At 41.5% G+C, this 16,947-nt stretch overlaps 1 protein-coding gene across 6 annotated transcripts in view; it reads left to right on the forward strand.

Annotated features, from left to right (window-relative positions):
* The window catches only part of PTK2 (protein tyrosine kinase 2), a 235,663-nt gene that overhangs the window by 29,687 nt on the left and 189,029 nt on the right, over positions 1–16,947 (forward strand). For 4 of the 6 annotated variants that reach the window (XM_046642318.1, XM_046642319.1, XM_046642320.1 and 1 more), the window contains exon 1: positions 4,823–5,141. The exons of 1 other annotated variant lie outside the window; for it this stretch is intronic. In XM_046642318.1, the coding sequence (XP_046498274.1) occupies positions 5,042–5,141 (100 nt within the window). In that variant the 5' untranslated portion in view covers positions 4,823–5,041. Of the gene's footprint in view, positions 1–81; positions 171–4,822; positions 5,142–16,947 lie in introns of those variants that run through there. One more of the 6 variants, XM_046642323.1, reaches the window with a different exon arrangement.

The following is a 16,947-nucleotide window of genomic DNA, read 5'->3' on the forward strand; positions in this document are numbered from 1 at the left end:
AGTGATACTGTCATTGTCCTCGTTTTACAGATGAGGAAACTGAGGTTCAGGCTGGTGAAAGATTCTTTCTTTGTCTCACAGATAGAACTGGGGCTGCTTTGCGTCTTCCTGTGACAAACTCACTGCCTTCCTCAGCTTCCCCGGAGTGCCTCCAGAGAAACAGAAGGGAGGTAGGGTAATTGTTAGGAAGCCTTGCGAGGAAAGCAAGTAATACCAATACCATCAACTTTTGGAGAATGTTGTTTGAGACCTATTGTCTGTTTGTCTTGAGAAGGTGATTATATCCTTTATTATGACTAAATTTCTTTAGTCCTTACCAAGTCATAATTTTTGTTGGTAGAGTAAAATTTTCAGAAAAATTATTTCTGTTTTTATGGTGGAAGTAGTGAGACACAGTGATGTAGAACTGGTGATTCTGTGAGTCCTAAAGGAAGTAAGCTTAGGATACCTGACTTTTGGAAATTAGGGTATATTGTAATTATCAGGTGCTAATGGAGGCTACCATGTTATGAAAGTGTTGGTTTTATTTAAATCTGTAACTCTTGATTAAGGCAAATGTAAAAGAGGTAAGAGAAGATAAATTTTGAATTATGTATGTATAATATGAATTATATTTTTCTTTTACATTCCTCCTGTTGGCTGGTCTAAAAGCATTTACCAGCGCTTTAGTTTTTGAAGAAGTGGTATCCTCAAGTTTTGGTATTACTTAAGGCAAGCAGATAAAAGCATGGCACCTATATGAGAGATGGAAAGTCGGACTTGTATTTGTGTGATTTGCTGTTGGTGACATTTATAAGCAGTTTGTTTCTTAATAGTTCTTTCCCAGTGACTTTCTCATTAAGCTGAGGTTTCTATAGGGAAGCTGGGTTGGACAAAATTATACAGGCATTACCTTTTCTGCTTTCTGATCTTGCTCATAGCGTTGCTTGTTAGCCTTCTGGTAATGTTTGTCTAATCTCACACACTGTTGTCATTTTTGCTCTAGTCACTCTCAGTGGAAGTTCTGATAGGAGTATCAGAACACTACAGTTGTGTGATTTATCTTTTATGTGGGATGGGGAGAGCTGGTCCACATAGTTTTCTTAGATTTTATGTCAGTTTTTCTCTTTCCATTCTTACATTCTTGATAAAGCAAGGTTTTCATACTGTTTAATTCACTCCTTCATTCAGTCGATATTTATCGAACCCCTGCACTGAGTCTTGGAGGTGAAGCAGTGCCCAAGGCTGAGGCAGGCCGTGCTGTCACTGAGCTTAGCGCCGAGTCCTGACATCTGGACCATCTAGATGCTGTCTCGGTGGCCGTGGCCTGTAGAGTAAAATAGAAGGTCCCTCTGCCGTCTCCTCGTTACCTGCGGGTGATAGAAGGATGTGTGGAATATGGCCTCCTTGTCTTACTGACCAGTTTAGGAATGAGGCCCTGGAGACACTATATCCAGAGCAGACAAAATTCCTTCCCGCCATGGAGAGGGCGTCGTAGTGGGGGCGGCCAGACGGTAAACTCAGTATGCGTATAGGTCTCGTGGTATTTCAGAAGGTGTGAGTGCTGTGGGAAAGTGAAGCAGGGCGAGGGCACGGGCCATGCACATTTAGACAAGGCCGTCGGGACAGGCCTCATGGAGTAGGTGACATTGGAGCAAAGACGTGGCAGAGGAAAGGGAGTGAGCCATGTGAATATCTGAGGCAAGAGTGTACCACCTAGAGGGACAGGCAGTGTAAAGGCCCTGAGGTAGGCGCAGGCGTGGCATGGGGAAAGAACAGCAGGGAGTGTGTGGTCGGAGCCAAGGACACCAAGGGAGTGAGGAAATGAGGCTGAGACGTGGGGTGTAGACAGGAGCGGGAGCCACCTCGAACAGGGCCTTGCAGGCCGTGCTGAGTATGGAGGCGGCTGCTCTGGGAGAACTGGGGAACTGTTGGCGAGTGTAGCAGAGCAGTGAAGTGCTGTGATTGATACTTTGAAAGGGTCAGTGCAGCTGCTGCTTGAGAGTACAGGGCTGCAAGAAGAGGCTGTAGCTGTGACCCAGGTGGGAGGTGGCAGCAGCTTGGGCCGGCATGGGGCGGTAGACATGGCAGAAGGACACGGTTCAGATATATTTGGAAGACAAGGATAACGGGTTTTGCATGGACTGTTTTGAGGTAAGAGAGAAACAGAGGAGTCCAGGATGACTAAGGTTTGGCGTCTGAGCAAAGAGTAATCGTTCTTGTAAATTTTAATTAAGAGTTTCCTTGTTAAGTAGGACTTTTGGAGTCGCTTTCAACTGTACTGATACTATAAGGAGTTTGTTTTAAAAATTATAGAACTTTTTAAATGAATGATGGCCTTTATATCAGTATATAGAATTTCATAAAAGCATAAAAGGACTGCTTACTTTTTTCACTTATGTTGCCATTAACTGTAGGCTATTCTCATTCTGTGTCATGGATTGGAAATTTAAAAGCATAATTTGTTTTTAATATTTAGCAAGAAGAAAATAGGAGTAATGATGTCACCAAACTAGCTAGTACTCAGGTAACTTTTCAGCTCTGACCTCAGGCAAGTTGCTCCACCTCTCTGAACCTTACTGTCCTCTTCTGTGAAAATGGGGAGGAACTGCTTTGCTGGGATTATGTTAAGGAGTAAACAGGATTGTTTTATATGTGAACACGTCTGGCACAGTAGCTCTTTTTATTGTCATCTTCTCTCTCACACTGTCGCCTGCTCTGGCTTCTCAGTGGCCCAGTCAGTTCTTAACTTGTCTGTGGCTGCTGCTTCCATCTGGGAAGCCCGCCCTGCTCTCTGGCGTGGAGGAACTTCTGCTTCTTTGTATCTTGTCATCTTCTGTACCCTCAGGATCTTGTGCATCAGGAGGTGATATTTGGCTATTGAAATAAAATATAAATTAGCTTGGTGGGGTGGGAGAGAAAGCTTCCATCCACTGGTTACTCCAGAGTCAGAAACGGCTTTTCCTCTTCCTCATTCTCCACTCACTTCCTGCATCCTAAAAAGCTCCCAGATCTGTCCCTTGTCCCCTGCTCCCCTGCCCCTGCGTTAGCCCCAATCTCCACCGCCGCCTGCTTGCACCAGCCTCTCCTTGCTGGGCAGGTGGTACTGTGGCATCTATCCAGGCTGGCTCAAAAACGTTTTTTCGGGGAGTGGTGTGTGTGAAGACCTCTGGCTTCCTGGGTAGCGGGTGGGCTCAGTGTTGCTGTCCTCTTCACACTTGTACGACCCTGTCTTTACTCATCTTTAAAAGAGATATAGCACTGATTGTGCTTAGAAGATGTGAAAATCAGATGAAATCACTGTCTGGTGTGTAGAATATCATCGGTGACTTCTAACGCTAGCTTTTATTTTTTAACTTTGGAGAATCATAAGTTCCAAGAGAGACTGACAGTTTGCTTGGGTTGTTGTGCAGTCTGTTAGTCGATGGTTCAGATTAAACCCCACGCCATTCTCCCAGGGCTGAGCCAGGTGTCAGCCTTGCCCATGGGCCGCTTTGCTGCTTCTCATGACAGCAGTAGCCTTCGGCTCCGACCTCTCTTCGGTAATGGTGGAAGCAGAGGGTATTTTTCATGTCTTCTAATTGGTCTGTCTGCTTGTTTCTTCTGTTCTTTTTCTAGCTTGCTTGCCTGTGTTTTTCTGGAGCCCTTGTTCTTCCCACTGTTGCCTGGGGTCAGAGTTTACCCTGGTGAATGATGTGTTTTCACTGGGGCATATAAGAGGTCACTTGAGCTCTGGCTGCTGTTAGGAGCCTGGAGACAAAGCCCTCATCAAGAGTAGTGTGTTAGAAACGAAACCAGCTGGGGCGTCACTGGACTCGGCTGCATACCTTGTTCTCCACCTTCGTTCAGTTCTTTTCAGAAGTTAGTTCATAAAGCCTTGGTCATGTTCACAGTTAAGTAGAGTACTTGATTTTTTACTAGTTCATGGGATTTACTGCTACCAATAACTTAAACATTAGGAGAGCAAAACTGTAGAGCTTGAACGTGTATACGTATGCTTAGGCAACAGAAGCTCCAGCATCCTGGTTACTGCTGTCTTATGGCTAACGTGGAATGTGCTCAGATAGCTAAAGTTTTGAGATGACCTTGACTGTCTCTCACTTTGAATGGAAAAAAATGAGTAACTTTGCATTTTTTTTAAAGTTTCTAGTACAGATTGTTAGATTGTATTTTTCTGTCCTACTTCTTCAGTATGAGTTTATTACTCACTTATATTTTGAAGCTAAGAAATCATGCATTTTGGATCCATCAGTATTCCCTAAGCTGATTTTAAAAGAATCTGGCAACCTCAAATTCTTGTTTTTATGTGTTTTGTAGATAGTCTTATGAATTTACAAGCTTAATACTAAAGTATCAATCTGGAAAAGTATTTTGCCTCGAAAATAGAATTCCTATGGACATGTTTTTTACAGACTTGTTTTTATTGTTGATCAGGATTTTTTTCAAAATTATTCTTGTTTCATCAAGGTAATTCTTTTAACTGTAAGGTCAGAATTAGGCGGCTAAAATGCCAAAGGCAAGACTTTGAAAACAAACATGGTCTGAAGAGCCATCTACAGACATGGTCTGGGTCAGACTAGATTTGCAGCTTACTCAATTTTGGAATCACCTGTCAGTTTTGTAAACAGAAGTCTGTCAGATGAATTGAACAGAAGGGTGAGATTAGCATATTAATAAGGTGCTGGCTAATGGCCGCCTTTTTCTCCTCCCCCTTTCCCCTCCCTCCCCTCCCTCTCCCTTCCTTCCCTGAATGAATCTAGGAACACAGACCCATGGGGTCACATTACTAGCTGGTTTCATTCTGTTCAGTAGCTTAATCTGGCCAGGATGGTCTGTGTTTCAGATTGCGGAAGCATGAGAAGATTCTGTAACTGAGAGGCATTCTTCAAGCTGCTGGAAAATATTACAGAAGGAGCACCTCCCCAATTTTGCTTCAAGCTCTGAGAAAAGGCGCACACAGGGGAAGTTTAGTCTTGCTTGTGCATCGAAGCAAATCCTGCGGGAGCGGTGAACTGGGCCTTGGTGCACCGACTCCCGGCTTGCCCTCTCTAGGACTGAGTCTATGTTGTTGGAGCTGGCGGGCCGAGAGGCCCTGAGACTGGCAGCTGCCATCTGTATGGAGAAGAGCGGCTGTAGTCCGTTTCCAATGTGTTGGGCTAAAGGTATAAATAACTTAAAAATCTGTTCAGTTTAAATTTTATTTAAATTCATGCTTTTGCACTAAAAAGGTGGGTAAGAGTTTTTCAGAATTTATTTCAAATAGGTTTATAATTAAATTTAAGTAACAAATGGAAATTAATGTGGTATGGGTATACAGTTATTGCATAAAACCAATTAGTTTCTCAAATAGTAAATAAAATTATTTTTATGGAAATGCATTTTAAGTGAGTAAACTATCTTTTTTATGCTCTGTCTCATGTCTCTTAAAGTTTTATGTTTTGTGTTTTAATCAAGACATCCATATTCGTTCTGTGATGTGGACGTTTTTAAAGAATAAAGAAACTAATTTTAACTTATGTAGGAATGTAGGAAAAAAGAGTGACATGAATTTTCTTATTTCAAAAATTGATTTCCTTTACTCACTGTAAAGATTGTGTAGTTAATTTGAAACTCCCTGTTGTAAGGTGGGCTTGTCACTAAGGGTCAGCAATACTGTGAATAAACAATTTTCCATTTTAATGTTGTTAAGGTTTTTATTATTTAAAAATATAAATACAAAATATGGCATTTTCATTGCAACATTCAAGACAGTATTTTGGAGGCATGTTTAGAAGTTAAAAATGCCATTTAATTCGTGTATGAAAACATGTAGCTGCTTTGCTTAAAGTAGTAGTGAATATTTAACCTGAGAGAGAAAAATCCTTAATGAAGAATTTAATAAATACTTATTATTTTAAAAAATATATTTAAATATCGTGTTACTCCACTTGGGAAAGATGTGTAGAAGGAGGAAGCTGCACTGGGTCAAGAGCTGCAGCGCTGAGGTGGAGCTTCAGACTGATGCCGTTTAGTGCTTAGCCTGACAGTTTTAGTGCCACCAGCATATGGACGTGTCAGCACCAAACCACAGCTTCACCATTGCATTGGTTTTCATTGATTGAGTTGTCCTCATCATCTGTTAATTCTTTTCTAGGCTTTTAAACATTTCTAAAATGTGGTGTTTAATAGGATGCTCTCTGAACAAAGCACCTGGCACTTTATTACATAATATGGATCTTCAGAGTAAATACTTTGCTGAGTTAAATTCAAACTCCTGAATTTTAAAGAGTGTTGAGTATGGGAACTTTTTAAAATTGCAGTTTCTAACCTCAAGACTGTATCCATAGTTCAGCATGACCAGTGCCGAGTGGTCAGAGGCAAAGAGTTCTATAGTTGTTGAAAATTTGGTCTTTTCCTAGACTTGCCTGCGATGCATTTGCATAGCGCCACCTCCATTGTATGATAGCTCTCTGTTAGCACTAATCCTAAAGAGGAGGGCTCTGATTTCACTCACAGAGCCTAAGCTAGATTCAAGATCTACAAATCCAGTAGCAATGTGATATTAAATAATCAGCTACTGGATTTTTTAAAAATTCAAAGTGACTTTAGAAATATGAACTTTGGAAGAAAAGAGAGATTGTAGTGTTTTTCCTCATCCCAGAGCAATTGATCCAGGCAACTTACTTTTCCATTTTGTTTGCTGACTGGCAGAGCAAATGAATAGAGGCATTTTTAACTGAAATATCATTTTGATAGAAGTCAAAGTTGGGCAGAGAGCAGAGCTCAGATGTGCAAAAGACAGGAAAAGGTAAGGACAGCATCAAAGTCAGACTCAGACTATTTGTAGGGCTGGAGCAGGCCATCTCAGATGAACATTCTTGCTTTTGGGTTGTTCCCGGGGAGCTTCTGACAACACTAAGGAGCTTGTTCCCGTCTGGGGCCTGAGCACACTGCATCCACAGTGAGCGCGCCTTGCGCAGGCGTCTTGGTTCACTTCCTCTCCCCTTCTCGGCTTACTCTCTTGCACCAGGACAGGAAGGCAGGAAACCTTAGGTTTTTGTTCTGATTAACTTTGCTATGTGATAACGACAAAGAGGTTAGTGTAGAGGAATTGGCTGAATTGGTTATTTTCAAGTATGAAAGTTATACTTTTGGGTAAAGACAAAGTAAACAGCTCAAATCCAAAGAGTATACAAATCTCTACTTGCAGTAAGACATTCTCAACCTCACGTTGGATTTTATCAGTTACATTAACCTCGAAAACAGCTGTGTCCCAATTTGAGAAGACATTATAAAATACTTATTAGAACAGGCTAAAAATAGTAGAACAGACCTATATTTGTATGCTTTGAACTGGAACCTTTAAGGTATCCTTAAAACACTCTGGGATCTTTTTTTATAGTAAAGTTTATTGTACTGTTGAACTTGGTGTAAAGAATCCACCTTAAACCCTACCCATGACAGATTGTATTCTAACATATTTTTAAAGGACTTTGTTAAAACGTGTTCAACTATTTCATAATGACAGTTTTAATTCAGAGTATTGGAGTAAATGTAAATGTTCACAGTGCTGTATTTGGTTGCAAGACTTTTGAGTTCAGAAAGCCCTGCTTGGGTAGTTTTTTGGTTATATCAGTATGTACATTATTTGTTTCATTTTTTTTGAAAGATTGGAAAGGCCTTTCCCCCTCCCTCCTTCCGGCTCTGTCCAGCACGCACTGCGGCTGTGATGTTACAATTGCATCACGATTTTGGTCTTTCCTTTACAGCTCTTACTGCAGTTGTCATTTTTAATAGTACTTATTACAGTTGTAATTAAATAATCGTGTGTGGATCTCCTGACTAGGCTGAAAGCTCTTCAGGGTAGGTTTATCTCTTTTTTTTTGTACCTTCTATATCCACACATTACAATGCCTAGCCTAGTAGCTTGCTCAATAACTATTTTTAGAAGTAATTACTCTAAAGGAGGTGTAGCCACATTCGTTTGCCTAGAGGGAACAGGCATGAATGAATGAATAAATGAAGCAGAGTGGCTATGAAAAAGCAGGCAGTAGCAGTAATAAATTGCAGCTGGCCCTTCGCTGAGGCCAGTACAGCATGGTAAAGACTGTGATGATAGGAGAGTACTGCCACTCAGCTGTGTGTTGCCAGGCAGCAGTGTGGCCTGCTAGTGACAAAGAGTTTTCAGAAGACAGAAACCCAGCAAACCCACAGGCAGCAGGACTCAGTGAGCAAGAGCTTGGTCTCTAGGTAGACTGCCTGGCTTTGAGTCTCGTGTACTAGGCATGTGGCCTTGGACAAGTCACTTCTCTCTTCCCACATCTGGAAAGTGGGGAAAATAAGGTATTAGGAGGATTAAATGATTTCATTTTTAAGTGCTTATAACAGTCCTGGCATGGTAAGTGTTGCAGAGATAATTACTTAAATAAACCTCTGGAAGCCCCCAGTGCTGGATTCAAATCTTCCTGTCTCGTGAGCAACCTTTACCACATCAATCTCTGCATATTAGGAAAATCACTCTTTATTATGCACAGCAGTTTAACCCCACATTAGGAGTCTTTGCCATTATGCTGTTTTGATTTTGCAAAGTGCCCCCCAGAGAGAGGGAGCCCAGGGGAGTATTTTCCCAAAGGTAAATTTACGTCTCCTCCTTAGGAGTACAAAGACTCAGTATAGCCGTGAAGTTACAGTTTTTTAGAAAAGGCTTCAAAGGGACCAGATTACAATATCACATCCTCCTCCCTGTAGCTTGGGAGCAGATTTGGGCAACCAAGGCTTAGTTCCCTTTCCAGACTAAACTTGCAGAAGTCAGGGCTCCCTGCTTCTCCCCCCCGCCCCCCCGCTTCACTTAGGCATGAAGCTCCTCCTTCTTCTGGCATGAGTTCTGGCACTTAGGTATGAGTTCAGGCATTTAGGCCTGCATTGTTCCCAGTAACAAATACCAAACTGAGTTAATCTTACTACTTCCTGCCCATCCCCCTTCCCCAGACAAACAGTACCTGCCCCTCTTGTGTTCCTTATCTCGATGGAATGGTATTACTTTCCCACTCAGTTGCCCAAGCCAGAAAAATGGCTGCTGACTTTCTCTCCTTTAGTCTTACATGTGCAATTTAATCAATCCTGTCCTCTTGGTTCTTTTATAGCTCTCAGATCTTTCCTCGTCTCGGGCCATAGTTAGTGCTGGCTGGATTAGAAAAAAGCCTTCTGATTGGTCTGAATGGACTTAATTGCTGCTCAGATGCATATCCTAACAGCAGCCAGGCTCCGCCCCACTCTCCCCCCAAGCTGGGCTTACTTCCCCTCCCTACTGTCTATCTTAAAGTCCTGTTGGCCTTTGCATTGGCTTCCTGGATTACTCTCACCTCCTCCTGCATCCATATCTTTTGTTGGATATGACTTTTGATGTACCCGTTCTCAAGATGCCGACTAGGAACTCATGTTCTGTAGGAATCCTGACCATGCGTCAAGTCTGGGGTGCTACGTGTTGTTTTCCCAGCATCTCTTCTAGCACCATGTTCTTAGTGCACCTGTCTGTGATGGTCTTTCTCATGAGGGCCATAGGGGCAGGGACTCTTTCCTGCTTCCCACCCAGTCCTGATGATCAGTCTGTTCTCTTTCCTGTTATTAGTCTATCCTGATTGCCTTGGAGAGTGCCTTATACATAGTCTACTCTACATTGCAGGGAGAGATGAATTAGTAGGTGGACAGTAAATAAATATGCTAAAGAAAATTGTAGTATAACTTGGCAGTTTTCGTACAGGTCACCTACTGCTTTGGTTCCCAGACAAAATTTGCATAGAGATCACATGATGATCTTGTTAAAGTACAGATTATGATTGAGTAGATTTGTGGTGGGGCTCTCACAAGCTCCCAGTGATGCCTGTGCTGCTGGTCCGTGAACCATACTTGGATTAGCAAGTATCTCATGTGGAAGTCAAAGCGCATGCTTTGGAGCCAACACATGTAGCTGTATAATTTTGGGCAAGTTACTTAACCTCTCAGTGCCTCAGTGTCCTCATTTATAAATGGGGTTACTAATAGGACTTACCATATAGGGTTGGTGTGTGGATCAGGTGAATCAAATGAATTAATAGAATAATCCTGCCACATAGTGACTGGTATACAAGTGTTTGCTGCTTAATTGTTAGCATCATTGTCATCATCATATTATTTAGCAAATTATACATCTCATAGTCTCTGTACATGTATTTATATTTAATCCTTGTGATAGTACTGTGAAATCAATGCTGTTACCACACTGTCTGCAAATTCAAAAATAGTCTAGTTAAGTGACTTGTTGAAATGTTAACAGTGAATATTCATGGAGCAGGATTTAAACCTGCTTCTATCTCCTGTCTCAGCAGCATGACACCATAGCCACTCCTCACTTAATTATTTTTAATTTAAGTGCCAGCAATTAGAGACTAAAATGTTACAGCGATGATCAAACCCTGTTAAACATATTTAGAAGCTATTAATTTTTTCATTGTGAACTACTAGACAAGACTATTTTAATGAACTAATGAATTCCTGCCCAAACGTTCAAGGGGAGCTCCAGGGAGAGTTTGGAACTTCTCTCTGGTGTGACTCCTGCTGGATTCTAGTTGCCCTGCCTCCATGTTCTCCTTGAGCTCTCCAGGCTCTGTTCGGTTGCCCTCTCTGTGCTACAGACCAGAAATTGCCTCCTGGCAGAGAGCCAGGTCTCACTTGTCTGTGTCCCTCCTTCAGGGGTCACAGTTCCGTGTTGCCTGTGTCCAGTGTCTGGAAACAGCCGTTTCCTGTGTTTAGGGCAGTTTTCTAGTTGTTTAAGGGTGGGGGTAATCCAGACCCTGTTACTCCCTCGTTTTTGAGTCTCGGATTTTCTCTTTGTTATTGGGGTTAATGTTTACTACTTAGGATTTGTATCAGGATTAAATGAGATAATGTATATAACAAACCTATTTAGGTACCTAACTCATTGGCAATATTCAGTAAAAGCCTTTTTGTTTATGTTTTTTACCTTGTAAAACTTGACTCAATTTTGTCTTATTTAATAGAGGTTAGGCATAGGCTATCTTTGGGTAAAGTGATGTATTTTAGTTTTGTATTTAGTGAACATCTGCAAAATCACACTGACCTAGTCAGTGCATTGTGATGTGGCCTTGATATGCCAGACAACAGGGCCAGGAGGGAGACCCCACGTTCTCTTCAGGTAGCCCCGTGTCTTTGCTCCCCTTTGCAGCAAAAGGCTGTGAGTTCCTTCTGTTTCTTGTCTGTACCACCTTTCTTGACAGACCCGGTGGAGCCCGCTCTCATCAGGCCTTTCTCCCCACCATTCGCTGTGCTGAAAGCACTGTCTCAGGGTCACAGTGTCTTCTCAGTGACCAAGTGCAGAAGTTCCTGTTTTGGCCAGGTAATGCGTTGACACCTCTTTCTTCTGGAAACATTTGCAATTGTTCTTGGTTTACCTGCTAACCTACTGGCTTCAGCTTCTTAATTTCCTCTGGGTTCCTCCTTATCTCCCCTATGTCTAAACATTAGGGAGGGCTAGACTCGGTTTTCAAACCTCCTTCAGGTTGGTAAGTGGCTTTGACTGGGAGCAAATGTGAGAGAGTTAAGAGGCACGAAGGGGTGGATTCCTACTTGACCGTCTCTCCTTGTCCCAAGGGTCTGAGACCCAGTATAGAGTACCGTGCCTGGAGATAATTGCAGTGAATCAAGGAGTCATTTGAAAGAATGCTAAGAACAGAAGATACCAAGGAAATTTGGGGAAAATGGGAACTCTGTTAGGTAAGAGTGCTGTGGAATATGATTGTGGAACAAGACAAGGAGAACATGGAAGCTTTGAAGCTTGTGTGGGCCAAGTACATCTGTAAAGAAGAGGGGCAGTAGAAGCACCCCATCCCCCAGCGAAAAGCCTCATGATTTTTCTACTGTTTGAGGGAATCTTACTGAGATGGGGTTTTTCTAAGGAAAACTTTTTGGTGCTATGTGCAGTATATTAGATATAAACTTAAAAGCATTTAAATGCTGAAGAAATTATTTAATGTTGGTTTTCTATGTTGATTTTGAACATCTGCTTTAATAAATTCTATTTTACTTTACATCTTTAAGTATATAATTTAATTAGAAAATAATATTGCAGAAAAATATCTTAACTATGTTTATTTCATTTGAGAGATTTACAGTTAGTAACAAAGAAGTGTTTGAGAAAGTATATCATGATTTATGTGCTCAATAGAAGTAATCAGGAATCAGGCACAGACTTACTCAGCCTGGCTCCAGGGAGATAGTCCTTGCTATGGTGATTTCCAGGAGACTTGGGGGTCATGTCGTGGACACAGATTCACCCAGCCTCCCACCCAGCTGTCCAAGCAGCTGTTCCATCTAGCGCCCGTTACATCCATTCTTCTTCATCATGTTAGCTGCCATTTATTGAATGACACCAGGACTGATAAGGAAATAGACTTCCTCCTGCATTCTTACTCTTCCCATTGCCAATCAATCCTAGAGAAGTTGCAGCAGATCCGCCAGATTGCCCCATGAAATTTCTTGTGCAGGGCTAACGGAATCTGCGTTAGACAACATTCTTCCTTTCATTCATTTATCCGTCAGTACACATTTAGTCATTCCTAGCGTTGTTGTGACTGCAGTAGTGAACAATTATGTGTGTGTGTGCACGCGCACATATTGAGTAAAGTGGACTGCTTCACTGAGCTTTAGGATTTTAGGGGCAGAGAACATTGTTCCACTTGGCTTAAGGGGCTCCTTGGTATTTAGATGTATAATGTATCTTAACTGAAAGAGTTTTTAAAGCTTCGGTCTCACACAGTTGCAGCCCAACCACTGAATAACTTCGTGTCCTTGGAATACAGACTGTCTTTCATCCCAGACTTTTATATCTGCAAAATGGAGCTAGTACCACCCACCTCTAACAGTCATGGTGAAAATGAAATTTGATGAGATAATGTATGTCTTTGCCTTGCATGTAGAGCCACTCAGTGAATGGCAGTTTTAATTATTTGTAATGAATGTTGGTACTGGCAGATATTTGCCTCCCTTGGTGGGACTGTTGATCTTAGAGCTGGGGTCCATGGGTGAGTTTTAGGGGATCCATAAACTTTGAGTCGTATACAAAATTTTGTGCTATTAATGTCTATGCATTTTCTGGAGAAAATGTCCATATTTTTCAACAAGTTCTCAAAGGCGTTTGTCGTCAGTATGCAGATATGTGCGTAGTATGTCCATATATGCATAAACACAGTTAAGAACTCCTTCCATGGAAGATGGTAAATGAAAAGTAATTTGGTATTTGCCAGCATCACTCATTTTACTTGTTTTGCGAAATAGTATGTGGGTAAATTCGAAGAGAGGCAGAGGCAGAAATGCAAAAATATATAACAGTTGGCATTTATTAAATGTGCCCATGTGAGTTGCTGCTTTGCTGGATTGATAACAGTGGCTCAGGCAATTAATTTTAGCCAGGGCACTTTGGCTTTGCATGTTGCTTTTGGTCAATTGTTGGATAAGAGTCTTCTGGCAAACCTTTTTGTTTTCGTTTTTGTAAATAAAGGTGTATAATTGAAGTGTAGGATGCATACTGTAAAATGCACACATCACGTATATTGTGGTGCAGTTTTTACTGCTACCTTCCATATCGATGTTTAGAGTGTTACCAGCTCTCAGCAGCCTCCCTCGTGGTCCCTTGTAGTCAATATCCTTGGAAAGGTAACCAGCATTGATTTCTGTCACCATGGCTCAGTTTGCCTCTTGTTGAATTTTAGATTTTCTTTTGCCTCTCACAGTGTCTGTGAGATTCACTCATGTTGATGCATGTAGCACTTACTCATTTTTTGTTGCTGTATGGTATTCTGTTTAAGAACAGACCACAGTTTACTTTATTCTTGATGGATGTTTGGGTTTTTTTTTCCAGTTTTGAACTACTGTGAATATTGCTGCCGTGAATATTACGTGTGTCTTTTGGTGAAGATGTGTATGTGCTTTTCTTTGGCGTATACTTAAGAGTGAAAGGGCTGGTCATAGGGTATAAATCTCTTCAGCTATAGGAGAAATGGTTTCCCAAAATGCCTGTGTCAGATTGTGCCCCAGCTAACAGTGTATAAAAGCTCTGGATGCTCTCCATCTTTGTCAACGCTTAGTATTGTTGGTTTTTAAAAGTTTGGAGCCATGGAAAAATGTAGTTTTTGAAACCAATTTTTAAAATTGATCTAAAATTCACGTAACATAAAATTCACCATTTTGGAGCGTACCATTCAGTGGTTTTAAGTATATGTGCAAGGTTGCGGAACCATCACCACTCTCCAGCTCCATCCCTCCCAAAAGAAACCACATGCCCCTTACTGGTCACTCCCCGTCTTCCCTCCCCACAGCCTCTGGCAACCACTTCCCTACTTTCTGTCTCTCTAGATTTGCCTATTGTGGACTTTTCATGTAAATGGAATCGTATAACATATGGCCTTTTCTGTGGCTTCTTTTACTTAGCATAGTGTCTTCAAGGTTCATCTGTGTTGTAGCATAAAAGCACTTAAAGGACAGTCTTGTGTTTTTCAAGTCCAAAAAATGAGAAAGATTTAGCAGTGTTGGAAATGCCCAACGTAGAAAGTTACTGTAATAGTTTATTAAGAAAGTAAAAGATCAGTCCTTTATCTGGAGGATCCCAAGAGAGAATCTCTTTACCATTTGCTTTGGGAGTTAATTAGATATATGGAAAACATTACTTAAAATTATTTCTAGATTTTCCTCCTTTTGTAAGAGAACAGATAACCCTTTTGTCCAGCGGCCGTCAGTGGACTACCATAGCTAGCTGGGTGTGTCAAGTCTTTAGAACTGTTGCTTTTCTTTATCATTTGCAACTTTTCCTTAGTAATTTTAATATACTTCTGTGTGTCTGAGTTTAAATATACACAAGTAGGTTAGGATACACTTAACGCTTTTAACTTGAGATTTAACATACGTTTACCTTAACACTTTATTAATTTGGGTTTTATATTCAGAAGCCCACCCAGATTCAAGTTGAAGGAATGTAGACTCCGCCTCTTGAAAGGTGTACCCAAGTCACAGTGGAAGAAGAGCATTGGGAATGGGAAATACTGTTACAGCTACTTTTGGAAAAATGTAAGCTGCCACACATTGATATTATAATAGTAAACATTTAAATTGTTTATTTATTTATTTAAAAAATTGTTTTGTTAATGATTAGCACCTGAGCTAACAACCGTTGCCAATCTTTTTTTTTTTTTTTTTCCTGCTTTGTCTTCCCAAACCCCCTAGTACATAGTTGTATATCTTAGTTGCAGGTCCTTCTAGTTGTGGGATGTGGGACGCTGCCTCAATGTGGCCTGCCGAGCGGTGCCATGTCCGCACCCAGGATCCGAACCCTGGGCCGCCACAGCAGAGCGCGCGAACTTAACCACTCGGCCACGGAGCCGGCCCCTAAATAATTTAATGTTAGCTTCTCTGTCTAGTAAAATCAACATAGATATTCAGATTAGACTTTTTATGAGAAACCCAAATGTTGTGTAAAAGAACCATGAGTAAGAAAACTTTTATGCCATTCTAGTTTAAGGATTTACTTGAACTAAGATCATTACCAAATTCTTAAAAAACTCTTCAGACTTGCTATGTCTTAAATTCTTTTTTAAAGATTGCCACCTGAGCTAACATCCGTTGTCAGTCTTTTTCTTTCTTCCCAAATCCCCCCAGTACACAGTTGTGTATTTTAGTTGTGGGTCCTTCTAGTTGTGGCATGTGGGACGCCACCTCAGCGTGGCCTGATGAGTGGTGCCATGTCCGTGCCCAGGATCCAAACCTGCAAAACCCTGGGCCGCCAAAGCGGATCACGTGAACTTACCCACTCCGCCATGGGGCCGGCCCATTAGTTTTTTAATAAATTGAGCTGTATCAATTTGCATTCTGGCAAGCATCTCAAGTTTTATTAAAGGGCTAGCATATTTCAGACACAATGAGGTTGCTATCTTGGTGAGATCTTAGTGTGCACAACAAATATAAACCAGAGAACTCTGGAGTAAGATGTGCATTATCGTCCTTGGACTTTTCTGCCTCTTCTGTATGTGCTGTTGTACGGAGCATTTATGTCAGAGTGTGGATGAGCCTCGAGTCAGCTCCAAGGTTTGTCAACACCTTGTTGCCTCACACTCTGACTTGGGACTGCCCTACTTCTTCCAAGAAGAGAAAAAATTAGTCACCAAGAAGCCTTGAGATGTTTCCTATGTTAATTAGAGGGAGACCTGACACTTTGGACAGCCCAGCAGCGATCACTGACGTGCCGTCTGCGTTCCCATTCCAGTAGACACTTGGACACTCTGCTGCAGTGGTGACTTGAACCGGCTGGTCTGGCGGAGAAGTTAGAGCGCTCTGGTGCCTGAGCCAGGACTCGGCAAAGTGCGATCAGCAGACTGGGGTTGGTCCTGGAATTGTTAACTGTCTAGGACAAAATAAAGGTAGAATTTGTGTAAGCATCTAGAAACCTTGTGTTAATTGATGATAAAGTTTTGTGCTTGGCTTTTGTAGTTCTTTTATTTTTAAATTTCATTTCTCTGGAAATTTCTTTTCTTTGTATTTTATGAAAGTATTGGTCTGTGACAGGTTGGAAATTAAAACAAAACTTAACTGGTCCTTCACCACAGATAGTTTGAAGAGTATGGATCTAAGCCACGTAACATCAGTTTCAGATTTTAAAATGTTTTCATTTCCTCCTCTTTGATAGTTTTTTGGAAAAGATATTCTGTAGCTTACACAAGTAGCAGATGCCTGTGACTGATTTATCTTGAAAAGGTCTAGGAAATACATGTGGCCACAGATTACAGAGGGCTACGATTACAAACCCTGTACAACCTACCTCTCTGGTGAGGAGGGCAAGGGCTTTCTCTTAGAGACGCAGAGAATCGGCAGCCCCAACCGTGCAACCTCAGTCATGGGTCAGAAGCAAATACAGGACCGCACAAACACCACAGAGAATTCTGTTAATTG

This window comes from Equus quagga, chromosome 16 (genome assembly GCF_021613505.1).
Source record: "Equus quagga isolate Etosha38 chromosome 16, UCLA_HA_Equagga_1.0, whole genome shotgun sequence".
Classification (NCBI taxonomy): domain Eukaryota; kingdom Metazoa; phylum Chordata; class Mammalia; order Perissodactyla; family Equidae; genus Equus; species Equus quagga.